Source organism: Lampris incognitus, chromosome 12 (genome assembly GCF_029633865.1).
Source record: "Lampris incognitus isolate fLamInc1 chromosome 12, fLamInc1.hap2, whole genome shotgun sequence".
Lineage (NCBI taxonomy): Eukaryota > Metazoa > Chordata > Actinopteri > Lampriformes > Lampridae > Lampris > Lampris incognitus.
The window spans coordinates 28,213,179-28,240,251 of record NC_079222.1 but is presented as its reverse complement, the minus strand read 5'-3'; the positions used below and the strand labels follow the sequence as shown (position 1 = coordinate 28,240,251).

At 41.5% G+C, this 27,073-nt stretch overlaps 1 protein-coding gene across 8 annotated transcripts in view; it reads right to left on the bottom strand.

Moving 5' to 3' along the window:
* Positions 1 to 13,669: 13,669 nt before the first annotated feature.
* LOC130122191 (cytosolic purine 5'-nucleotidase-like) overlaps positions 13,670 to 27,073 on the bottom strand; it is a 32,260-nt gene continuing 18,856 nt past the window's right edge. For 5 of the 8 annotated variants that reach the window (XM_056291233.1, XM_056291235.1, XM_056291240.1 and 2 more), the window contains 13 exons: positions 25,583 to 25,674; positions 24,968 to 25,025; positions 24,724 to 24,817; positions 24,543 to 24,596; positions 24,349 to 24,432; positions 24,191 to 24,226; positions 23,945 to 24,052; positions 23,800 to 23,866; positions 23,067 to 23,237; positions 22,458 to 22,509; positions 22,302 to 22,362; positions 15,463 to 15,639; positions 13,670 to 15,368 (listed from right to left, as the gene is read on the bottom strand). In XM_056291233.1, the coding sequence (XP_056147208.1) occupies positions 15,267 to 15,368; positions 15,463 to 15,639; positions 22,302 to 22,362; positions 22,458 to 22,509; positions 23,067 to 23,237; positions 23,800 to 23,866; positions 23,945 to 24,052; positions 24,191 to 24,226; positions 24,349 to 24,432; positions 24,543 to 24,596; positions 24,724 to 24,817; positions 24,968 to 25,025; positions 25,583 to 25,674 (1,156 nt within the window). In that variant the 3' untranslated portion in view covers positions 13,670 to 15,266. The remainder of the gene's footprint in view (positions 15,369 to 15,462; positions 15,640 to 22,301; positions 22,363 to 22,457; positions 22,510 to 23,066; positions 23,238 to 23,799; positions 23,867 to 23,944; positions 24,053 to 24,190; positions 24,227 to 24,348; positions 24,433 to 24,542; positions 24,597 to 24,723; positions 24,818 to 24,967; positions 25,026 to 25,582; positions 25,675 to 27,073) is intronic. The other 3 variants (XM_056291236.1, XM_056291234.1, XM_056291239.1) reach the window with 3 other exon arrangements.

Sequence of the window (27,073 nt, the reverse complement as noted above, 5' to 3'; positions counted from 1 at the left end):
GCATGGTCCACCCCTTATCACTTATTGGTCAGACCATCCGATGGGTTCTGTGCAGCTTTGTGGCCCTGAAGTGGCCAGAATTCCACCAGGACCATGGGGATTGTAGCATGTCATTTGTGAAACGGTTTGGCGAGATGGTTCCAAAAAAGAAAAAAAAAAAAAAAAAAAGAAAAAAGAAAATAGGTTGGCCAACATATGAAACGTGAAGTTCTGTGTGTAGACAAACTCCTAAAATCCTTATCTTATCGAGCCAAAGATTACGAACGGGCAGATGATTGAGCAGGCTAAAACAGCCGGCCGCTGTATAGTAATAATCATCTTTGGTTTTAGGGTTGGCAGCTAACACCTCTAAATTGCTCAAAATTTGTTCAAGACAACACACGGAAATTTGACTTGCAGGCTTAATTGAATGCGTTGCACTGGGATTCGATAACCAATCTCTATTTAAATTCCGTCTGGAAGAAACTACAAAAGAGGAATAGTCATCTGTGGGATGTACTACTTTTGTTTGCGTTGACCCACAGTTTTGTCCACTCCAGTACCTGACTAAGACTTTTGAATGCATTATCTTTGTGTACACATCTATTGCTGGCCCCTGTGATGTTAAGGTGCACACTAAAAATGGATTTGGAAACAACATCATGGTAAAGTTAAACTCCAGCAACACATGGGAAAAGACAGTTAATGGTAAATTATGATGGCATGCTGCCTGTTTATGCCCATGTTAATGGCAGAGAGGTTCCTTTCCCCTCTCCTCCCCTCACAGCCATGCATTCCGGGCTTGTTTAAATAAGGCTTGCTTGCCTGGGCGCGGGTGGATTCCCCTCTGGCCCTTTGCCCTTTGACCTAAAGTGCATTCCGTATGTAAAGTGAGGAATTCCTCTGAAGTTCAGTTGATGGGGTTGCGTTTTCATCCTTTGGACTCTGCTCCAGTCACTCAGTGGGAGGAAAAACAATCTGTATGTACACCATTGAACAGCTCTGTGACTTACAGATGGAGTTTATTGTAGGTTTGTGGCGGAAAAAAAAATCTTTGTCCAATTAGTAGTTTAGCAATTTCAACCTCAATAAACATCAGGGGTGATCCTTTGGGATTGCGAGTGATTGATTTTATGGCAGAGGGTGTGGGGTAATAAAGATTTGGGGAAGTGAAGTTGGTGTAATTTCCACTAGCCTGACCATTCTTTTGATCCACAAACATCATCACCACAGGCAATCACAATTTAGGAGAAAAAAATAAATGAAGAGTTAAAAAATTGTAAGTTATAAGTCGGCTCAAGGCAGTGATAATAATTTAACGCACTAATGTTTAATTGTAGACGCATTGCATATATAAGTAAAGAGATTGAGTTTACTCCCGTTCTGATTTTGTGTAAAACATTGATTGTTAAAACATTAATTATGCATGGTGCAACTGTAGAGAAACATAAATTACTACAGAAAACTTTGCCTTGATGCATGCTCAATAAGCCAGGTAAGAAAATCAAAGAAGGTTGAATCAGTTCATCTGGATACAAAGTTATTGATGATACAACGTTTCTTGTCAATAAACGTTGTATCCAGATGAGCTGATTCAAGTTGTATCCAGATGAGCTGATTCAACCTTCTTTGAGCAGAAAAAAATTGTAATTCTCATTAAGTCATTTCTGTAAATAGTCTGAAATCTGATGCTAGAGGCTGTCACGATGATTTACATTGGTCTCCGATGCACATGCCATGCTTTCTGATCCCCCAGCCGCTTCAGTAGCATCGGATAAACATTTCTCATTGGAGTTCACTGGCTAAACTGTGAACCTTGAGAGACACACCTGAGCACCTGGTTCAACGGGGAGCTTCCAGGACGTGTTTCTTGTAGCATGATGTCTTGGGAGCCATGTGTGCTGTTGGAGACGCTGCAAAAGGCTGTGCCACCCATGCAGCTGGAATGTCATGCATGCAGCCCATAGAGTCTGTTTCAAGGGGGAGGCACAGGGGTGCACAGGGGCCTGGTGCTTGAGGTGGGGTCCACTAGCCCATGAAAAAAGAGAGAGAACTCACTCCCCACCCCCACACCTCCCACACACTCACACAGCACAAACTAATCCATTAACCTTTTTTTTTTTTTTTTTTGGTGGGAAATTATCAATGACAATCCATCAGAGCTGTTTGGTCTCCTCCTGATGAGAGGGAAACCTGAAGAGAGACGTGAAATGGTGGTGTGGGGGTTGGGAGAGGTTAAAGGGCAGAGGAAGAGAGGAGGTACATGTTCGAAGGAAGGGTTGGAAAAAAAAAAGGGAACAATAACTCCCATGTTTAAAAGGCGTCTCTCACGGCCCACACTTCACAACCAAACCGTCCTGCTACTCCAACTTTCCCCAGGAAGGTTTCAGAGGAAACAACTACAAAAACATGCAAACAGATTGTTTTACCTCCCTTTCCCCTCACTTTTATTCATCGTGCCCTTTTTTCAAAAAAGGTGTGCTTTCAAATATTCACGTGTAGAAAAGTATTGCATAACACAGAAGTTTTCCAGATCCTTCTGGACTCTGATCCTATTTTTTCTAAAGACCAAATACATTCAAGTGTTTCCTTTTCTTTTTTTTGTTTGGTTTTTTGTTGTTGTTTTTCTTTGTAGCAGAAGCCTCTGAAATAAACTTAACAGCTCTCAATGGTGACATCAAAACTCAACTTTCCAGTTACAGAATCAAACAAAAATGAAAAGTTTATTCCTTTTAAATATTTATTCCCATTGATTATTTTTTGTACTTTAAATTACAGCAGGTTTTTACGCCATGAGGAAATAATATGGAGTTTGCTCAGCGAAGCCATCGTTTAATCGTTGAACGTCGCTCAAGAAGATTTATTATTATTACTAGGAGCATTATCATCTGATAAGGATACGCCTTTCCATTCGTTTGAAGGTAAAATACCAACGACAAGAAGCTAGCTGCTATATGCTAAATTTAACTCTAAAGCTACATGCTAATTGTGTTTTCACTCATTTGTTCTTTAATTGTGTTATGCAACACAGCTAAAACAATTCAGTTATGTGTGATATTTGACTGATTTTAATATTTTAACAATCAAACTGCATCAGGGCAGGAAACCCAGAAAAAAAATCTTTCTGTATATATTTTTTGGTGAAATCATTTAAATTTGTTTGTGTTGCAAAAAGTGTTCAGTAAGAACAAATTCCTTAATTAATCACAAATTAACTTTTTACATTTTATTGCCATTTATTCAGCAGCAACGTAATTTATTCCAAATTTCAGGGTGTGTAAACGTTTAACTGCAGTTTAAACACCACTGAATTTGATATTTTACAATACGTTTGATTGCATAAATTGTAATACAATAAAGTTAATATTTACCTATTTTGAAATTGTCTGTGATTGTATTAAATTACACTTTGGCCACTGGCATGATGAGAAAACAAGACCATTTCAAAGAAGCATTTAACAATATTGAAAATCAATAATATTTTCCAACATTTCTTGCACAAAACGGGGAGAAAATACAAACTCAAGAAACCATCAGTGATTCTCAAATGTGGTTTAGTTTATTTACACATTGGGCTGTACAAATAAAATTGACTTGACTGACTTGACTTGTGTAATCAGACAAATAAATGCACACAACCCCCACTATAAATATGTTTTCAATTTGTGAAGTTTGCCTGAAATCATACCAAACCATTTCTGAACACCTTTTTAATAAGCCCTTTAAACACAATTTGTGCCTGATTTCTTCCACAAATAACAGACAGTTCATATCTAACGAACGCGGGTGGGGTGAGAGAAACGATAAATCTGCTGTAAGACAATCCTCTGGTCCTTTTAATGTGAATCAGTTTGACCGAAACTGTGAGGATTTGTTGGGGAACTGATGATCCATGAGTCTCTGCTGTTTCAATTACAGGTTAGAGACAATAGTTGAATCCTCGCATGCCACAAATCCTCGTCATATTTCTTAAATCCCACTTTTAGCTGATAATGTCAAATCAGCCTTACTGGGCTTATTTTGTGCAATATAACTGCTGCATACACACGTGGAGAAGTCATTAAATTGACCTTCAGTTCCCGGTTATCAGCTTGCACCTCCCACACTGTAATGTCTGTGGGACATTTGTTTTCTCTCTAGCTTCAATTGTTTGGGTGACACTGAGGTTTCTTGTTATGAAGACATGGGGGGGGGGGGGGGTCTCAAGGCTGCCGTGTTATTCTGCCCTTGACTTCGCTGGTTTTGTCTGAGCATGAAAAGAAGATGTGATTGGTGAAATACCGTCACGAGTGACGTTTTAGATGAGGAAGGCGAATTTAAAATCCCCCCCCAAAAAAACCCCATTAATGGAAAGGTTGGCTCGCTTCTTGACCTCCGTGTTCAGCTTTTATTTTATCTGTTTTTTTGTTTTTGTTTTGTTTTTTTTGTTTTGTTCCCCCCACCCCCACCCCCCTTCAAATTAGAGAGCAAACGTTCGAAAAGACCAGTTCAGTGCCATTAAAGGTGAGTCAATGAGCGGAGACTGGAGAGGACGAGGGGGGCATCACTGCTCTAAATCCTCCTGCGCCGTTTTACATCAAACATTTTTTTTGCCGACTGGCTGCACAATCAGATCTCTTTAGAGAGGGTCCGAGGTGGGTGGGTGTATGGGGAGTGAAGAGTGGGCCCTCTCCCGCCGGACAATACCATTATTTCAGCTCCTCTGGCCAGGAATGCCAGATTTCACAGCCCGCTACTCTTCTCCGCGCGTCAATCAAATCCTCGCGAGGGGTTCAGGCGCCCAGTTGGGCCCGCCTTCCGCCACCAGCGCCACCCATTTCCACCGAGCCACTTAAGAGCCAGGGGTTCAATTTACACTAGGTACTACGCCACTTACGCACCTCGGCAAGCGTCTCGGTCGAGTCGGTCGTATTTGAATGAACTGAACGATTATTGTCGTGTTCGTCTTAACTTCGCCCTGTTGGTTTGCCCAAGTTAAAAAAAAAATTTTTTTTAAATCGAGGAATAAAAGTGCCCTCGGTTAACTCGTTTTGACAGACACACAACTCATCGCCACGCATTCCGTATAAAACGGAAGTTGGGTTTACACACTATTATTAAAAGAAAAAAAAAGATCGAGGGAGATTGCTTGGAAATTCAAACAATGTTCCCTGCGGTGATTTAGTGAGGAAGGCAGCGTTATCGGTGTGTGTCCGCTACACGATGTATCCGCCAATGTCGGCTGCTCGCTGGGCTACATTGGACACCTACATTACGGTGCCTTAAGTAGCCCAATGGTCAAATTAGCCGTCTCGTAAATAAGGTTGTTTAAAAACAAAATGCTAAAAAGCAGCCTTACAGTAGCCAGACGATAAGACGATGGGAAATTTGTGAATGGGAGAGGGGCAATCAGGCATTCGCTGTACGGAGTGACGCTTCCTGTTTGCGACCAATCACGTGTCCGATGAGAACGTTGAACACGCCGAAACCAAACCAATGGCTTATCATATAGGAAAGACTAGCGCAAGAAGAGGCCAATCAGTGGCAGGCATGCAAAGGAGGAATTTGCTCCTGCAGGCTCTGCATGTCAAGCAGTCAAAGATGGAGTCCGGATCTCGGAGGCCGTGTGGTTGTGCATGGAAGATTTGCGATTTTATCCTCAAGCTGCTCTGAAACGATTTTACACATTTCCTGCCGGGAATGACGCCGCAAATCCCAAATACAGCGGATCAATTTAGTGTGGTTTGTTGAGAGGGTGGGTTTCTTTTTTTAATGGATAACTTTTGCGTTTCTTTTTCTTTTTTTCTTTTTTTTCTTCTCTTCTCTTGCCTTAAACGGATTGTCCCTCCCTTGGCTATAGATACTATTCATGAATTTGGGGGGTGGGGGGTGGGGGTCCGCTGTTGAGTTGCATTTGGCGGAATAGTCAGAAGCTGTGGGCAAACTTGGAAGTTGGAAAGGTAGAGATTTGACGATTAACTGTGTATTGATTTGACTTTAAAAGGGGGGGGGGGGACACAAATTGGATTTGCCAATTGCCTGCTCTGCGCATCTGGAGGCTTGCCTCAAAACTTAATGTCTGAAATTTTAACGCGCTTTTGACAGAAAACCCCCGTTTCGTATCGTCCGGGGTCTCACCGTAGTCTCCTGGACTTTATGCGATGAATATTTATGATGTTGTTGTGTGCATGTCTGTTGTCTGTACTGTGTTGTGCAATCTAACAAATCGTTACTATTGCAGGATAAGCTAGTGAGATGGCACCAGTGGCTTGCAGGACAAATTCAGTGCTTTCCATGTTGAGGAGGCTTATAGGCCTATCATATGGATGTGTTAGGCGGAGAAACCATAAACCTTTATAGGATAGGGGGAAAAAAACACCCATAAACACCTGATGTGTTTAATAATTATAGTAACAACCAAGTCTACGTCGTTATATAGAGCTTTATGTTTTTTTCCCCTCAATTTAATCCTCGGTCGTGTCCTCTGCTTGGTATGTAATCACATACTTGGTATGCAAAGTTGCGAGAAACACTCGGATTAAATTCTCGATTTTGATGACTTGTGTAATTGAAATGGCAACTTTTTTTTGGGACAAAGTTCTTCTTTCAATTGGTGATCCAGCTTAAGGACATTGATTTTTCTTTTTCCTTTTTTCTTTCTTTTTTTGTGGGGGGGGATACTGTTTGTTTTTAGTAAAGGAACAAACTGAATGCTGCTGAGTTTAAGGTTTAGCCCTCGATGCCTTAGATAAGTACATGGTTGGTGGCTAGCCTCAGCCAATAGGCCTATGGAAACGTAGAGTATGTGCCCCATGTAGAACCTCCCTTTTTTTCCGTCTAAATTAGAATGCATGTCATTCACTGAGAGAGAATAGTATGGGCCCACATGCTGGGAAGCCCCTCGGTGAGAGCAACCTATTGCTGGTGAATTTATAATGTTCCTTAAAACTTTATGCCAAAGATTGAAGAGCACTATTGTAATAACTGTGTTGTTGTAATGTGTCGTTGAGGCTTGCATTCACTAAGTTAATCCATGAAAAAACTGTTTGACTTGGTGTGGAAATGGCAGGCCATACTTTAGTGCAGCATAGGAATGCATGGAAACTGCTATCAAGGAAACGTCAACATGGTGCAAACCGTTGATTTGCGTGTCATTACTCAGCTCAGGTTTTCACAGTTTACTTTACTGTATAGTGCAACAACAACAACAACAACAAAATAATCAGAAATTGGCAAATGTCTGTCCTCCAACTTTTTTTTTTTCTTTTGGTCTTGATTTAGATGCAGTTGCCTAATTTGCTAATATGGGGTTTTTGAATACCTTGTTATTTCTGGCCCAAGGGGGATCTTAGTCAATGTAGAAAAAACTGGGTAGTGAAGTCAGTATCTGCACTAGAGGTTGGTGGTGTCAGTGTTGTTGTCCACTACCCTTTTTCTGTTGCACTACTGTATAATGTGATGAGCAGTGCAATATTAAAAGGGTATTGGCTGATGAAACAGGCCTCGAACCAAAACCCCCTCATAGGTTGTGCATGTTTGTTTCAGTAGGCTCTAGCAGTGACAAACACCCCTTTCGGCTCGTCATCTTTATATAAATGAAATATAACTGTGTGTGTGTGTGTGTTGCCCTTCAGCGGGGCAACGACCGTCACTTCCTTAATTTCCCAACTCTAAAGACACTATATTCAAAAGTAAGGGCATCATATTCGGTGCAATTTGAACAGCCGCTGTCACTCAATCACCGCAACAATAATAAAATTTAGTAATGTGCACTCTTTAAAACAAAAAGAAAAAGTCTGACACTATGTAGATGGTTGCAGCTATAGCTTGTAGAGATGTAATTTCATTTTGGCAGTGGGGAATGGCTGTCCCCACGTCCACGTGCTGACACATGCTGAGGTCAGCTGCTTTGACAATGTTGCACTACTGTACCATCCATTCTAGCAGTGCAATAGTATTGTCATAGCATTTGACCTCAGCTCAGTCTAAGCTGGCGATAAAGGCTCGCTTTAAATTTGTGCAGAAAAACGAGCGATGGCTGCTGAGTGATGAGCAAGAAGAACTTTCTTCCGTAACGTGAAACTTTGTCCACACAATGGCGATGCCCCCTCGCCGTCAGAGAGAACCTAGAGAGTTTTAATTAAAGCAAACAACTATAAAAACTTACAGACTGACAGGTTTTTGTACCTCAGCTGTGCATGTTAGTGGAAGAGGCAACACTGCTGTGAATCAGTGCTTTCCTTTGACGTTATGTTAGTTTGAACAATGAAAGGAGATTACATCAAATTATAGTGATTATAGTTTAGTTATATTTGAGGTAATTAACGTATAGTATCTTGAGTAGTATCATTAAGGTGGACTAAATTTGTTTGTTGTTATGATATGACACAAAGCAGAGTCACAGTTAGCAGTAAATTAGAACAGGCAGACAGAAAGGAAGGAGTGTGTGTCAGTGTATTTCTGAGCATCCTCAGTGTGGCAGGTCAATGGGGGAGGGGAGGAATGTAGGGAGCAGGCCCTCTGTCTGTCTGGCTGACTGTCTGTCTGTCTGTCTGTCTGTCTGTCTGTCTGTCTGTCTGTCTGTGTCTCTATCTATCTGTGTCTCTGTCTTTCTGTCTGTCTGTGACTGTGTCTCTGTCTGTCTGTTTGTCTGTCTGTCTCTGTCTGTCTGTCGGTCGGTCTCTATCTGTCTGTCTCTTTCTATCTGTCTGTCTGTCTTTCTGTCTTTCTGTCTGTTTCTCTATCTCTCTGTCTGCCTCTGTCTTTTTGTCTCTTTCTGTCTGTCTGTCTCTGTCCGTCTGTGTCTCTGTCTGTGTGTTTCTATCTGTCTGTCTGTCTGTATGTACTATGTCTGTCTGTGTGTCTGTGTCTCTGTCTGTATGTCTGTAAGTATGTCTGCCTGTCCGTGTCTTTCTTTTTCACACCAGCTGTCTGTCTCTCTGACTGTATGTCTCTTTATGCAGAGATAGGGTTGGATTTCTCCTGTGAACGCCTCATGTGTGAACCTTATCGTAAGACCAACACATGTTTGTTTTGACTACTTTCAGCAGACTTTTCTTAGTGGACCTGTTAAACCACAGCCGTTCACTTGCCATATTTGAACAGAAATATTACATTTTTAAAGAGAGCTTACAGTCTACTGGTGAATATGTCACCGACGCCATGCTTTCGAGTGCTACACATCCAGCTCTATCAGCTTGTAAGGTGGTAAGCATGTTGGCTATCACTGTCAGGAGGCTCGGGCCTTTCACATCCTGCTCATAACGGACACAACACGTTTACTTTGTTGTAAAATATTGACTGAAAACTGTTAGGATTGAGTCAGGCGTAAGTATTAATTTATCAGATCAAGGCAAATCAAAACCGCAGTCACTTTACAATAAGAAATTCTCTCCGAGTAAAGAACGTGACTTGTTGAGGCTTGCTTGCAATGCTTTCTGGGAAATCCTGGAATGTGTGGAATGGCGGATGGTTGTGGTTCTGCAGCTATCTGACTGGATGGAGCAGAAAGTATCCTGCAATGAAATCCAACATGTCTGATGTGCCTTTGAGAAGCTTTTTTTTTGTGTGTGTGTGTGGATCAGACAAGCACAGCCCCCCCCCACCAAAAAAAAGAAGAAGAAGAAAAAACTGCAGAGAATATAGGCTAATGAGTTAATGAGAACCAGATTTCACAAAATATGTTAAACACACCACATTCCAATTGTTCTACACAAAAGAAATGTATTTGCCTCTGGCTACATTTTCTCATTGCATAGATTTACAGATTTGCTGTCAATGAAAATTAGTTACCCCCCCCCCCTCCATTCCAGTCTTATTCAACCTTTGTATGGAATTTAAGTGAATGTAAAAGTGTGTATATCAGGCGGGGGATAAAGATGAGCTGTTGTAATCATCATCATTTGTTACTATGATCTTTTTTTCTGAGTACTACTGTTCCAAATGGCTTTTTAAAGAAACAAATTGTTGATTTGCTTTTATTACCTTCTTTTTTTTATTAAATAAATATTTTTCATTTTCACCTCAAAAGTGTCATCTGTTGGGTCATGTATTTTCACCTTTAAATTAACAATGTTTAAAAAAAAGAAAAAAGAAGAATTCCCCAGTCAATATGTGCATAGATTGAAACTGAGCACTGGGTTTATGTTCTCAGTTCCATATGGGTCTACGTCATAGTGGAGGAGGACACTCGTGTTACATTGTAGCCAGTTTCGGGTGCTAGCGAAGGCTTAGGGTTCTATATGCGGCACGGTGGCCCAGTGGTTAGCACTGTAACCTCACAGCAAGAAGGTCCTAGGTTCGAACCCCAGGCCGTCCCAGGTCCTTTCTGTGTGGAGTTTGTATGTTCTCCCCGTGTCTGCGGTGGGGGTGCTCCGGTTTCCTCCCACCATCAAAAAAAGACATGCATGTTAGGGTTTATACTCCTGTCTGTGCCCCTGACCAAAGCAATGGAAAGGAGAGCTGGAGTTGGTCCCCCGGTTTTTCCTGATTGACTATCTACGTCATTATATTGGTCAATAACAGATTTATAATCAACTTGAGCCGGTTACTGGGTATTGTTCAGGCTAGTGGACTAGGCTAGCAAGTTGCACGTCCCTACACAAACACACCGGGAAGACTAATGTTTTTCTTCTCACATGTACCCTGCAAGGCTACACTTTTCTTTCCTGTGGGTAAGAAGTTCTCATAATCCCAAAACATGTGGCTATAGGGTGGAAAGTGATAATCAGAAATAGCGTGTTGTGTCTGCTCATGAGTGGGCACTCGCAGCCCAAAGTCCACATCAGCTGTCCTGCGATACAGGTTTTTAGCTCCCAGGACAGGAGGGAGAGGCAGTGAACTTTGATATTTTTACTATCAGCGAGCTGTTTTCTGCATGAATTCAATATTCAAGAGGCTGTCCTGTGGAAGGAAAATACACCATTTTTTTAGATTATTCTCACCTTGAAATAGTTTGGTCTGCATGTACAGGATCAGAGATAACCTAGACTGTTTCATTTAACCCTTGCTTACGCCACTAGAACTATGATCTGTGTGTGTTACTGAGTGGGGATTTACTGTCATCCAGTGGACAAGAGATGTAGTGCAGAGCGGCATTACCTATTCGATTCATTGGTAAAATAGCAATCGCTGCTTTTTTTTGAAGATAGGTAATTATCAGTTACCTTCAAAAGTGGTGTATTTCTGTTCATGTTTGATTTGAAAGGAAAAAGTATATATATATATATATATATATATATATATATATATAGATAGATATAGATAGATATAGATAGATAGATAGATAGATAGATAGATAGATAGATAGATATAGATAGATATAGATATATAGATCTATATATATATATACACACACACACACACACAGATAGATAGATAGATAGATAGATAGATAGATAGATAGATAGATAGATAGATAGATAGATAGATAGATAGATAGATAGATAGATAGATAGATAGATAGATATACTTTTCCCTTTCAGCTGATGATTGCTTATGGCATGAAACAGGCTTGTATTGTCTCATAAAGAATTTGCTTGACTCACTGGATTATTTTGCTCATTATTTGTTGAACACTTTCCCTCCCATTGAGTATTTCGTTGAACAAAGTTATTTATATATATATTCATGAAGCTAGACGTGACCATATTTCATAAAACTATTCAAAAAGACCATATTTCATTAAGCTATATATATTCTATCTCTCTCTATATATTTTTTTCCATAAAACTAGTCAACAACACCATATTTCATAAAACTAGCCAACATGACCGTATTTCATAAGTAGTCAAGAAATTATTTCATAAAACTAGTCAACGTGACATAATTCATTAAACTATATATATGCTCATATACTCTCTCTCTCTCTCTCTCTCTCTCTCTCTCTCTCTCTCTCTATATATATATATATAACGCTATATATATTTTTTATAAAACTAGTCAACAACACCATATTTCATGAAACTAGACAACAAGACCATATTTCATAGAACTAGTCAATAAATTATTTAATGAAACTAGTCAAAGTGACCATATTTCATAACACTAGCCAACATGACAATTTTTCATAAAACTAGTCAAGAACATATTAAAAAAACTATTAAAGATTACCTTAATTCATAAAACTAGTCAATAAGACTATATTTCATAAAACTAGTCAGCATGACCACATGTCAGAAAACCTACCAACATGACCATAATTCATAACACTAGCCGGCATGACCATTTTTCATGAAACTAGTCAAGAACATATTTTTAAAAAACTAGTCAAGATGGCCATATTTCATAAAACTAGTCAACATGACCATATTTTATAAAACGATATTTCATAAACCCTAACCCTAAACATGACCATATTTCATAAAACTAGTCAAGAACTTATTTCATAAAACTAGTCAAGGTGACCATATTTCATAAAATATTTTATGAAATGATTTCATAAAAGCTTTTAGGAGTTAAAACTACATGTCAGTAGTTTTAAACACTAAGGTAGAGTTTTCTCTCTGCGTTAGTGTTTAATGGCACAGTCCGCTCAGTTTCTAGCCTGGTCCACTGGCATAAACATCAGTACACTTCAATACAAGACTCAGTCTGGTTGTCGAGCACATCTTGGACCAGGAGAGGGACACCGAGATGAAAAAAAACAAACAAAAAACTGACGGAAGAACAGGCTAGTGAGACAACTGACACTTAAATGTAGGGCCCTGATTTAGACAGAGCCTTCTGTAATGTCCACAAACAACTATAATATCAAATGAGGAAAGGCATCATAAATCGGGAAATTATTTCTTAAACCAAGTGTTCAGCTTGAGTTCATTTCCTGTCAGATCTAGTTTGAGGGGTAGCTTCGAGTCCGACCATGGACATCATAATTAAGAGAAGTTCTACTTTGTAAAAAGAGAAAAAGAAGAAGAAGAAGTTACACGACTAGCTTGGTCTAGTCAGAAAGGCACGAACTGAGGAAGCCTCTTGGATGAGAAGCGCAACGTCTTCACGGATATATACCAAGTCCAGTTGCACTTGATTCAACTCCTTCAGATAAAGAAGTTACAACGCCTCCGCAGCATTTATCAAAAAGTAACGGTTTTTTTCTCTAGGATTAAACATAATCTTTTCTGAAGGTAAGCATGACCAAGCTCTTTAAGCCACAAAGATACACTAGGGGGCTCCTCACTTCTCCAGCGGATGGCTATACATTTATTAACTGCAATTAGGGTTAGTCTGATACAGCCAACGTTGCCCCTCATATTGGGTGGTAAACCTGTGGAATCCCCCCGCGTAGTGTCTGGCTAGATGTTATGAGTTGAACGTGTAACGTATTAGATCATTTGCCCCTGCTGGTCAAAGAAACGATTTGTTACAGAAACTTGTGAAAATAGAGACCGAGGGCTGTATGCTACTTGCTAATGCTAGCGGACACGTGTAGTGTGGAGTAGTGTATGTGGGGGAAGCCAAAACACAACAACAGAAAAACTTGTGATCGTACTGGGATGAGAGGGTTCTGACCTCTGTGGCCATTGGGACCCCACTTTTTTCCTCGTGAGAGCATAATGAGAACTCTGTATGCGTGCGTGCGCGCGTGCGCGCGTGTGTGTTTGAGAGAGAGAAAGCTGTAGAGAGAGAAAAAAGTAGAGTATTGTTGAATTGTTGATGTGTGATATAATTCAGTTCAATTCAATTCAATTTATTGTCATTAAAAACAATGTGCAGGCACATGTTAAAAATGAAATGAGGGCTGTGGCTTCACCAAACAGTGCAAGACAAACACAGTCAAACACAGCAAACACAATATAAGATATACACACATGAAGACCAAAAGCTAAAAACAAGTTAAAAAAAGAGCTGGAGTACAAACTATACTATATATGCCTTATATATATATATAATGTATATATAAGGCATACCGCCTGTAATTATTTATGCAGTTTCAATAAAACTAATTTGAATTTTGAGTTGTAGAAGATGGGAGAGTAAAGGCAGAGATGGAGACACACTGAAGGGTCTCTCTCTCTCTCGCTCTGTGTGTGTGTGTGTGTGTGTGTGTGTGTGTGTGTGTGTGTGTGTGTGTGTGTGTGTGTGTGTGTGCGAGAGAGCGAGAGAGTACTGTTCATGTGTGATATAAGGCATACCGTCTGTAATTATTCATGAGCCTGTATATTTTCGTTTTGTTTTGGGACGAGAACAGTGAAACTTTTGTGAATGAGTCAAGTAAATTCTATTTGTATAGCCCAATATCACATATTACACATTTGTGTCAGCGGGCTTTAACAGCCTATGTATAGCCTATGAATAAGCATATTAATGGGCTATAAACAAGCAAATGTACCAATTTTAGCCTGAACACCAAAAGGGGCAGTTTATAATTGAGAATGAACATGTCTTATATATGTTTAATGTGTTTTCAGCAACTGATACCCACCCCCCCGGCTCCACTGGATGAGAACTAACCCAGGCTCTTTCATTTGGTTTCTTTATCCATAGTTGCTGAGTGGAAATTTAATGCCATCTAATGGACAAGATGTGTACTGCAGTATGCTATTGCTTATTTTAACTTTTCAAGTAGTAATCACAGCCCCTTTAGTTCATAAATTGTTGAAATTACTGAAATTCAAAACATCATATAAGCATGCCCATTTAAAACACCAATTAAGTATCCCTATATATTCCATTCAACAAAGACAGCACTGGAATGAATATAAAGGATTTATTCAAATGAATCAAAAGAAGTTGGGCCAACTTACTTAAACATCCAATAAATAATGTTAACACATGGGAAAACCATTACACAATCATTAGATCAAAAGTGTGTCATTAGATGTGAATGACCATTTTAAACAGACTAGCACACACTTTCACCCCTATATACAGTAACCCGGAACCTGTTTCCAGTCATATATTCTGAAAATATTCTGCAACAGTGGGTCGACTTGGCAAACGTTACATGGCAAAGCAACACATATTCAGCATGTGGCACAATGTCCACTTTACATTTTGCCTAAATAAAGCTAGCATCCACCAGACAAGCTGCAAGAACAAAAGACGCTTAGCATTTGCATTTCCACAACAAGCCATTTGCATCAGGACAAACGTCCTGAAATAAGCATAGCACATATCACTTATAAATGCAGCATCTTCACATGTCCACAATGTCTTCTGCATTGTCTTGGTCACTTGTCTTCAGCAAAGCAAGAGAGGAGAAATTGAGAAAAATACTTAGAATACTTACAATGTCCATTGTAACGTATATTCCACAAACAGTTTGAACAAGGCCGCGAACATTTTATTACTGTACGCTGTCATGCTGATAATCAAACCAAGGCCTTTTTTGTCGTGTGGGCATGATTACTGACGGCGAGCTCTGCTGAAGCAAAGTCAGCAGAGTGGGGATCCAAGAAGGCCTCATGGGGCATCTGAAAAAAGTTGAAATGATGAATTAGAGGTTAAAAATGATGTGCTGAAGATAGATGAACGTAACGTCAGGGTGCATTAAACAGAGGGACTGACTAGGACGGGTGGGGCCATGAACAGGTAGTTGAATGGGTAGTGCAGCAGGTTGATGCAGGAGGAAGAGTAAATGTCTGCGTAGCGCATCAGCTGACTGGCGAACAGCGTCTGTCTGGAGCCACTGCGCAGAAGGCTGCCCATCTGACCGTAGGACATGTCCATCCTTTGAGTCACCACCTACAAGACAAAGGTCGTGAACAAATTTAGGGCCGTAGCATTAAAAGAGCCTTAGTCAATTTGAACATGCCATTTTGTAAAAAAGACGAGAAAAGTTGGGCTTTTTTTTGTTGTTGTTCCTTTTGTAGTTATGCATACCGACACAAAAAATACACCCTATGTACAGTCTCATTATGAAACACTTGTTAGAGGGTTAAGAGAAGCAGGCTAGATTTAACAACATAAAAATTATTGTTTTCATCACCACCATTTTAGCCACAATATTGTTTTTTTTCCCCACCCGGTTCATTTTATTAACTTTTTATTTTATTATTATTAATATTACTTTATTGTATTATTTATTTATTATTATTATTATTTAATTTTGTTTTATTTATTCACTATTTTTATTTTATTTTTTTCTATTCTTTTGGCATTTGGTATCTTATGTCTCTGGAAGGGGTTATTCATCCATATTTACTTTACTGCTTCAGAATAGATGAATTTGAAAAAATGATAAACTTTTTTTTTGGCATTTTCTGCCTTTATTGGATAGTGATAGTAGACAGAGACAGGAAAGGTGGGGGAAAGAGAGGGGATGACATGCAACAAAGGGCCTGGGCCGGATTCGAACCCAGGCCACTGCTGCGGTAAGGACTCGGCCTTATGTGGTACGTGCTCTACCAGGTGAGTAACCAGGGCAACCCCAGGAAATCAACTTTTGATTTTTGAATTTATACAGTGGGTTCTGCATAGGTTTACTCGGTCCCAAGTCATCACCAACAGAACTATCTTAACCCTCGGCTGTAGAAAGTAAATGACATGTCAAATTGTAAACACATTTTCACATAAAAAACATGACTATTAAAGGTGGAAGTGGAGTACAAAAAGCTTGGGCTCCACTTGTTCTTTTGTGTTCGTGTGATTTTGAAATTGATGTTTATTAGAAATTGTAACATGTAAGAAATGACTTTTTTTCAGGGCCCAAAATGTAAAGTTATTTATCTGTTCCTTCAAAAGGAGCAGAGAAAATATAAATTACACATCTTTTTTTCATACGCTCAGATTATGATTGGGAAATACAAAAAAATGGTTTTCATATATGTTACAAAAATTAACTTCCAAATCAGGTTCGATGTTTTGGAGAGCGAGGCATTTTGTCACACAGGTTTGTTGTCACAATACTGCTGACTCAAATACAAAGGACTCTACTGCAGAATGATGTGCCAGCAGCCATACCAACACGTACCCTGGCTCTGCCAAATGACTGAAGCTAAGTGGGTATGGGCTTGGCTAGTACATGGATGGGAGACCTCCTGGGAATATTGTGTTGCTCCTGGAAGTGGTGTTGGTGGGCCAGTAGGGGGCAGTCGTCCCTCTGGCCCTAATAAAAACAAAAACAACCCCAATTCCCCAGTGTAGTGACGGGGACACTGTGCTGTAGGAAATGCCGTCCTTCGGATGAGGCGTAGAACCGGGGTCCTGACTCACTGTGGTCATTAAAGATCCCATGGCACTTATCGCAAAGAGAACGGGGTCCCCCAGTGTCCTGGCAAAATTCCCAACCTGGCTCTCCATCTGGCCACTTTAATCATCCCCCTGTGTAATTGCCCATTGAGTCCTCCTACTCCACCTCAAGCTGAGGTGTGGTGAGCGTTCTGGCACAAAATGGCTGCCATGCATCATCCAGGTGGTGCTACACATTGGTGGTGGTTGAAGCGAGTTACCCCCTTCAATCTGAAGCGCTTTGGGTGTCTAGATAAAGTGTTATATAAATCAAAGAAGGTTGAATCAGTTCATCTGGATACAATGTTTACTGACAGAAACGTTTCATCACTCATCTAAGTGACCTCTAAACTGACTGCAGGTATCCCCTCCCTTATAAACAACATAGCTGCATAACGACCGCAACCAACGACCAGTTTCATATGCAAATATGGGTGTGATCATTAACTAGAGTTTCAACGGCCATGTGGACTATTCACAGAGGATTTGGGAATATTTGCAAACACAGCATTGTAAGATGGCAACAGATGTACCCTTAGCTCCCCCCCCCGGGTTCAGGGATGGTCGTTCCGCCTTAACATAGATGGCCTCTTGACTCCCCGTTCAAACCAGTGTTCCTCCATATCAAGGACGTGCACAGCCTCATCCCTGAAAGAGTACCCCATGCCTGTAGATGGGTGTAGACTGCGGAGTCCTGGCCTGACGTGTCAGCTCTTCTCTGTTGTGCCATCCTCTTGGCCAGCATTTGTTTAGTTTCCCCAATGCACAATGCATAAGTCACGGGCCCCCACTGTACAAGCCTCCTGGCACTTAACCATGTACACTATGTTGCTCTATTTGTGTCAGGGGACCCGATCCTTGGGGTGGACCAACTTCTGGCGCTACTTGTTTTGGGGTTTGAAAGCAACTGAGAAGCGGTGTTTGGAAAATACGCGTCTCAGCTTTTCCGACACTCCCGCCACATATGGAATCACCAGTCTTCTTTGATTTTCTTACCTGGGTTATTGAGCAAGCATCATGCTATATACTACATGTAACCCATTATTACATAACTAGCTATTTCTAAACTCAAAAGTCCATTTACATGTGGTCCAGGTCACTGTTATACGAGTGAACAAAATATATCATTTCCCCCTCTATAAAAATGACATGGCACATTTTATTCATTAAAGTATAATTAATTTTTTTCTAAAACCTGGGTCCAATTTACGTAGTTTTGCCATCCCGTGCATATCGGCTAACAGGCTTCATTGTAGAGATTTTGGATGGGGAACCACTGCCAGACACAGCTTTACAAGGGCAATTATAGGCAATTTATAGGGCAATTAAATGTGACTGTCAGACGTGTTTCAGCAAGTCCAACACAACACAATTATCTAAACCACCTATTTGTAACTGAAAATGAAAAGACAAATTAAAAGCTACGACCCAAATTGTCCAGTATTAAGAACGGTCGATCGCATCACCGAGCTGCTGCCTGGTTCAACTTGCAGGAAGAACCAGCCCGTTCACAGCAGACATCCATTTAGATAACCCATCAAATAACTACCATGCCAGCACAACTGAGAAGGCATAGATTATGGAAAATCATGTACGCGGTCTAACTTGCGTCATTGCTGTCGCTGAAAGGACATATTTGAGACTTGTGTTCAATTGTTCTGTTAGACGCCGCTGTAAAGCTGTGTCCGGCAGAGGTCCTGTGTCCAGTCTACAAAATGAAGCCAGTGAATAAAATGGCAAAAACTGGGTAAATAAAACCGAAGTAATAAAAAAAAATGTTCCTTTAAAATTTTATATGGCTATGGATGGACGTTCATAATCATATTTTTTTCCAGAGAAGGTGAGAGACGAAGGCCTCCATTGATAATTAAATCTCGGGGTATAGTTAGCATTAATGTGAAAGTCAGTCTGAGGCAACTTATGCATCAGACATTTTATACATCAGTAATGTCATTTTGTCATCACATATGAAGATTTGAGACAACCAACCCAGCCCTGCCAGGTATCTGCACCATCAGTCCCAGACTAGTATCCATACCAGCACCACAAGCACCACCAGTTCAATGCCAATGGTGACCAAGGACTATCAACTCCAGAGGATATGGGGTTGAATTATGGGTTGGAAAGCATATTATTAATCAACAACCTTAGGCATCTCGTTGGCGGAAGTTGCCGACATGTTACCCAAGAGCTTTTAAGTGTATCGCAAAGCAAAAAAAAAAAAAAACGGCAGCACAACCCCCCCCAATACACTGAATAGGCAATTACGTAGGGCCCCGCAAATCGTTATTTATTTATTTATCTATTTATTTGTTTATTTATTTATTTAAATAAAGACGGTTGCTTGGAGACATAAAGCCAATCAATGGCTCTAACCCAGTCCAAGGGCCCCCGTCCTCAACAGATAGATCATATCAGCCAATATTAGCAATCCTGTTCAGAAGCTGAGCTATTAAGCTAAGCTATTAAGCTAAGCTAGTAAGCTAAGCTAGTAAACTAAGCTAGTAAGCTAAGCTAGTAAACTAAGCTAGTAAGCTAAGCTAGTAAACTAAGCTAGTAAGCTGCTGCTGCCAGACGGCGAAGCTTAAACTAACTTCCGTTTGCGCGAGAGAGATGTTTGCTTTTTGAAGATCATTGTGTGCGTGTGTGTGCGTGTGTGTGTGTGTGTGCGTGCGTGCGTGTGGGTGTGCGTGCGTGTGGGTGTGTGTGTGCGTGTGGGTGTGCGTGTGCAGTCGTCAAAGAACAATGAAATCTGTATCAGATGACGTAAAGCAGGATGTCATTCTTGTTCAGACTTCATTTCTATGTGGGTCTTATTTTTGGTAATGGCGATATTATATTATTAGGAGGAAATGACAAGTACGCTCTCTCCCTCTCTCTCTTTCTCTCTCTCGCTCTCTCTCTCTCTCTCACACACACACACAAACAGTAAAATAGAAAAAAAGCTTTACAACATGAGGGAAACCACAGATTGCCAAGTTTTTAAAGATTAATTTTTTCAACATTTTATTTTAGTTTTTTTTTTGTTTTTGGATTCAGGGTCGCGGGGGCTCGAGCATCCCCGCGACCCTGAGAGAAGGATAAGTGGTTTGGATAATGCATGGATGGATGGATGGACTTTTCCCCCCTTTTTCTCACCAGTTGTACTTGGCCAATTACCCCACTCTTCCGAGCCGTCCTGGTCGCTGCTCCACCTCCTCTGCCGATCCGGGGAGGGCTGCAGACTACCACATGCCTCCTCCAATACATGTGGAGTCACCAGCTGCTTCTTTTCACCTGACAGTGAGGAGTTTCACCAGGGGGACGTAGCGCGTGGGAGGATCACGCTATTCCCCCCAGCTCCCCCTCCCCCTCCGAACAGGCACCCCGATCCACCAGAGGAGGCACTAGTGCAGCAACCAGGACACATACCCACATCCGGCTTCCCAACCGCAGATGCGGGCAATAGTGTCTGTAGGGATTCCCGACTGAGCCGGAGATAACACGGGGATTCGAACCGGCCATCCCCGTGTTGGCAGGCAATGGGATAGACCGCTACGCCACCCGGACGCCCCAAACTTTTTTTAAATGTTTAATTTTCCTCATCTTCTGCCCAATTTTATTTTTGGCTGTAGAAGTTATAAATTATGTTTTGGATTTAATTTTGTCACAATAGATATCTGACGTTTATCATCAGACAATCACATTGATGCAACTTTTTGTGCAGCTCCTCTTCTGCCACTTGCTGAGCCAACAGCATTGTAGCTAATCTAGCATCAAACTGGAATCTGGTTTTATTGTTTGTCACATTTGGCCATGTGTTTCTCATATATTGTATTTGGGTATTTCCAGGATATTGGCATGAGTAGTTTAAAGCCCATTAAGCATAATTAAATCCCTCCAGTCATTCTGGCAGTTCCACTAATAAGGACATTGGAAACTTCTTTTTGATGCACTGGAAAATATTCTATTTGTGCACTCAAGGCAATTGGTAAATCATCTTATTGGAAGAATTACAGATAACATCTGGAACATAAAATGTTAGCTGCGTTCATGATGTTGGTGTATATAGTTCATTCACAACTCACATCATCAGTATTCATTTTTCTTTCTAGTGAGTGAGCTTTGTTGCGGTTTTAGATTATTTTGAATTGAATGACTGCTGTTCAGTGTTTGCTGGGTTGTACTGTTTTTCTGCTAATATGCCTGTTTTCAAATGTTGTATCGCCCTCATTTTCCGCTGACAGTTTAGAAAGACTTTGTGCCTTGAGGATATCTAATTTAAGGTCTGAGGGCATAATTCTTAATGAACATCTCCACTGAATGAAGGCATGTTTACTACAAATGTATGTTCTGTGTATTCATTTCATGCTACGATTATGCCTACTTTATAGATTGCAGGAATGTTCTTGTCACATTGTGGCAGTACAATACCAAAGGGTTCTCACGTTGTCCTCATAAAACAAATCATAGTTTAATATATATATATACTTTTCTGCGATGGACTGGCGGCCTGTCCAGGGTGTTTCCCCGCCTTCTGCCCAATGACTGCCGGGATAGGCTACAGCATCGGTCCTAATTAGGATAAGTGGCTTGGATAATGCATGGATATATGGTCTATAGTTTTATTTCCTAGTTCCTTTTTTTCTTCCACTTTATCTCCCAATTGTATCCGGCCAATTACCCCACTCTTCCGAGCTGTCCCAATCTCTGCTTCACCCCCTCTACCGATCCGGGGAGGGCTGCAGACTACCACATGCTTCCTCCAATACATGTGGAGTCGCCAGCTGCTTCCTTTCACTTGACAGTGAGGCATTTCACCAGGGGGACATAGTGCGTGGGAGGATCACGCTATTCCTCCCAGTTCCCCCTCCCCCCAAACAATCTTGCCAACCAACCAACCAGAGGAGGTGCTAATGCAACGACCAGGAGACATACCCAGATCTGGCTTCCCACCCGCAGACACAGCCAATTGTGTCTGTAGAGACGCCTGACCAAGCCGGAGGTAACACGGGGATTCGAACCGCCGATCCCCGTGTTGGTAGGCAACGGAACAGGCTGCCACAACACCCGGATGCTCCTATTTCATAGTTATTGGCTCCAGGAAAAGTAAGGAGGGCCCCCAAAGAAAATCTTGCCTAGGGCCCCCTGTTGTCTAGAGCCGGGCCTGGTAAACATAAACAGTAAACAGAGATCACCTTTCTCCGGGTCTCAATGGCACTGATGTCAGGACTTGTTGTGGTACCACTGTCAAGATGCCTTCAGATGATGAAAACAGAGAAAAGATCACTGAGCTTTTCTGTGTCACTTTTCAGTAGTTATGAATTATCCAGAACAAATTTGTACAAACTCACTTGCGAATTTCTGCTAAGACGACATCAATGTTCTTAAGCTCTTCAAACAGATCTGGAGGCAGAAAAAGGAAACACATATCAATGATTCAGTGTTTTGAAATAAGATTATTTCTTTTCTTTTTTTTTCCTACCTTTTTCTCCCCGATTGTATCCAGCCAATTACTCCACTCTTCCGAGCCGTCCCAGTCACTACTCCACCCCCTCTGCCAATCCGGGGAGGGCTGCAGACCACCACATGCCTCCTCTTGTGCATGTGGAGTCACGAGCCACTTCTTTTCACCTGGCAGTGAGGAGTTTCACCAGGGCGACGTAGCGTGTGGGAGGATCACGCTATTCCCCCCAGTTATCCCTCACCCCCGAAGAGGCGCCCCTAGCGACTAGAGGAGGCGCTAGTGCAGCGACAGGGACACATACCCACATCCAGCTTCCCACCTGCAGACATGGCCAATTTTGTCTGTAGGGATGCCCAGCCAAGCTGGAGGTAACATGGGAATTCGAACTGGCGATCCCCGTGTTGGTAGGCAATGGAATAGACCACCACACTACCCATACGCCCATTGACATAAAATTATTTTATCTAAAAAAATTACAAAAATAAACAGCGCCTACGTTTCTTCTCTCTCCACACTTGCAGCTCCTTGGCAAGCTCTGGTACCACCAGAAAGGTCTTCCAGCCCTGGCGCTTCTTAGATTTGAGGATGTCCCCAAAGATGTGGTCTCCAACATACAGGATGTCTTTACCCTTCACATCCAGCAGATCACAGATAATATCTGAGGAACCTGTAACACATATTTTTGATTTTGATATACTTTATTAATCCCTCTTTGGGAAATTCCTCTCTGCATTTAACCCATCCTAGCTGTGTAGCTAGCAGCAGTGGGCAGCTGCCCTGCAGCTCCCGGGGACTAACACCAATTTGTCTTGCCATGCCTCAGTCAGGGGCACAGACAGGAGCATTAACCCTAATATACATATCTTCTTGATGGTGGGGCAAACTGGAGCACCTGGAGAAAACCCACCGCAGACATGGGGAAAACATGTGAACTCCACAGAGAGGATGACCTGGGATGACCCCCAAGGCTAGACAACCCTGGGGTTCAAACCCAGGGCCTTTTTGCTGTGAGACGACAGTGCTAATCACTGGGCCACCGTGCTGCTCAAAATGCAAGCAATACAACAGGGATAACATCATAGGGTGACAAAATGACACACACGTTCTTTCAATAATGTGTAAAATACAAAAACACCACAACATAAACACACACACACACACACACACGCACACACACACACACACACACACACACACCTCTTCCTTCCTCCTGTAATTCTGTGTTTTACCTCCAGAGTAGACGGTCCCGTGCTGGAGGTCTCCAGTGTAAGTCCCGATCCGGAGCTTGCCTGTGTCCTGTGTTCGTTAAAGAGCAGGTTACATTTATGTTGTGGTCCCATTGTCTATGCAATTTCATAGTGAGCTTTTCCATACCGTGTCCACTTGTCTAAGCACGGTACCCTCCGCAAAAAACAGTGGTTTCCTCGTATCCACGACAACGAGGTCAAAGAAAGAGCGCCATGACCTTTTTGGGCCACCAGACTTGAATTAAGAATAAAGATAAATGCAGAGCAAGAAAGTGAAGGAGTGAAACAACGTGTAAAGCAAAGTGTGATCTTATTTGAATGTTTAGATTCTACACAATATTTAAATCTTGCACTCCAGTACAAGTCAACCTACCTTTGGACCACTTTCAAGCAGATATTTCATGATGGCCTTGAGGAACAATACCAAAAGACTGTCAGAATGAAGGGTTTAAGGGAATCCCATGCTAAACCAGTGTCTTATCTGTTTGTCTGTATATTAAGTCCAGGCAAAACACAAGTTTCGGTGCTCACCTCAGTGTAGATGAAGTCACTGTTGGTGGCAAGGAAGACCTTGGCCACCTCTTTAATCTGGTTCAGGAGTACAGGTAAATTTGGCTGTGACAAAGCGGGGAAAAAATACTTTTCTTTTTCACAATTCTGTTTAAAAGCCAAGAAACATTTAAAATTGGGAGATTACGACAAAGAATCTTGTCTTTGTTACTTACAAGTTTGGCAACATATTTCTCCAAATTCTTAGTCGTTCTCTCTTTCAGACTGCCCTAAGTAGTGCGCAGAAACAAAGAGCAGCTATGAATAAATGTGTCATGTGTTATTGCAAGCTGTAGGGTGCAACCAAATTATATTTCTTAACGTGAGGTAACAGAATGTAGCACATGATTCACTAACCGTGTCATGAATGAAGTCCATTGCATCTCGAACATCCTGAAACATACTTCGGAAGGACATAAACAAGTCCCCATGCTGGAAGCCTTTCAGCAGGCTGGAGGACATTTAACACAAGCGAAAAAGAAGAGGTTATTTTTCTTTGTCCTGCTATACTTTGGTTTTTACATCTGTCCAGGGGTAAAAACAATGAAAACAACACAGTACAGTCTTGAAACGGTGAATGAAATAGAAAACATTCATTTACTTTGTGTATCTGCTGCATCTGCTGAAGAGGTCCACAAGGCAAGCATAGAGATAGGTCTCTATAGGAGTAAAGTGTATAATTAGAACCATCTGCCAGCAAATTTAAGTTCCTTGCTCACTTCAGTTCTTTTTTCTTTTTCCTTTTACTCGACACAAGTTACACATCCAGAAGTTATTAAATATATTTGACAGTTACAATGTATTTCTGGAAATCTTATATATATTTGTTAAAAGAAACACTCAACGGTAGGGAAAGTGCTCAACAAATAAGGCGCAAAATAATCCAGTGAGTCAAGTACATTTTTTTTGAGACAATACAAGACTGTTTCATGCCATAAGCAGCTGATGATTGCTTATGGCATGAAACAGGCTTGTACTGTCTCATAAAGAATTTACTTGACTCACTGGATTATATATATATATATACATTCGTGTGTGTGTGTGTGTGTGTGTGTGTGCGTGTGCGTGTGTGTGTGTGTATATAAGATATGTAAGGGTCTGTATGAGGGTAAACAGAAACATACAATAACGCTGAATGTGACTGTTTTGTAATTGTGTGAGAAAACGTAATTATAATACAGTGGAACAGTACAAAGAATAAAGTCGAGGTTCATACCAGAGAGGTTAAAGAGAGTATTAAGAATGTAGAAACGCTCAGTGTCATCTCGCTGAATGAACATGTTGGGGTAGTAGCCCTGAATTTCATGCCTGTCGAGAGGAACCATATTAGAGATAGAGGTCAGTCCTACAGATGCACATCATAATGCATAAGGCTTATTTTGCTGAAGGCTACCAATAGAAAAATACAAATAAATCTGTTTTTCAGATCTATGTAGAATCAAAGGTAAGACTTTTTTATTCCATCAAATGAAAAAATAAATTAAAGTAAAAACTTTATAACCATCAGAATAAAATTGGAGCGCCATCAAGAGAACGGTTTATCCAATATTCTCCTTTACATGTCTAACTAGAGAGCTGTAAAATGGGCATTCTCTTTTTTTAAAAAAGTCTAACAATGATTTACTAAACCCTCTTTGTATGTACCTGTATTTATTTTGTTTGCCTGTTTTATTTTCCTGTAACCATGTTTGTAAAACTATCTGGCATTGTAAATGCTGATTTTTTTAATGCTGATTTTATACTCCTGTATTTAAATTGATTTATTACCCATAAAACTAAATGTGATTTTGCCCTGAAAATCAATATACGCAGTTAAGCATTTATTAAAGAGGTCAAAAACACTAAAACGTGTGTAACGACCACGGATGACTAGACTCGCTAGCCCTTGGCTAACAGGTCGGACCCTTTAGTGGATTGGTCGGAACCTTTAGTTGACTGGTTAGTGCAGTCTCCCGTGGCAGCCGAGAATTGAACCTGGGTTCGATCCTCGGCTGCCACCTGAATTCGCTACATTGGTGTCAGAAGTGGGATGGTGAGACCGTGAGGCCATTGGAAGCACATGCGCCCAGAGGCATGAGGGAGCTGATATGCTGAAGCGTGGGGATGTGCTTACCGAATTCAGGGGGCAGCCGGGAATCCGCCGCAGCCGGGAAGCGAACCAGGGTCACCCGCACCATGGGCGACTGCGCTAACCAGTCAACTAAAGGGTTCGACCCGTTGGCCCACCGGCTAGCGAGTCTAGTCGCCTGTGATTGTTACACTACCCCACTCCTTTGGGAGGAGCGTCCCCGTGCTTCAGCATATCAACTCCCTCATGCCTCTGGGCACACGTGCTTCCAATGGCCTCACGGTCTCACCATCCCACTTCTCACCATCCCACGTACACCAATGTAGCAAATTCAGGGGGCAGCCGGAAATCAAACTTGGGTTCCCCGCACCACGGGCGACTGCGCTAACCAGTCAACTAAAGGGTCTGACCCCATCTGGGCACACGTGCTTCTGATGGCCTCTCGGTCTCACCATCCCACTACTGTTTTTCTCCCCAGTTTTACCAGGTCAATTACCCCCCTCTTCCAAGCCGTCCTGGTCGTTGCTCCACCCACTCTGCCGATCCGGGGAGGGCTGCAGACTACCACATGCCATCCTCCGATACATGTGGAGTTGCCAACCGCTTCTTTTCCCCCGACAGTGAGGAGTTTCGCCAGGG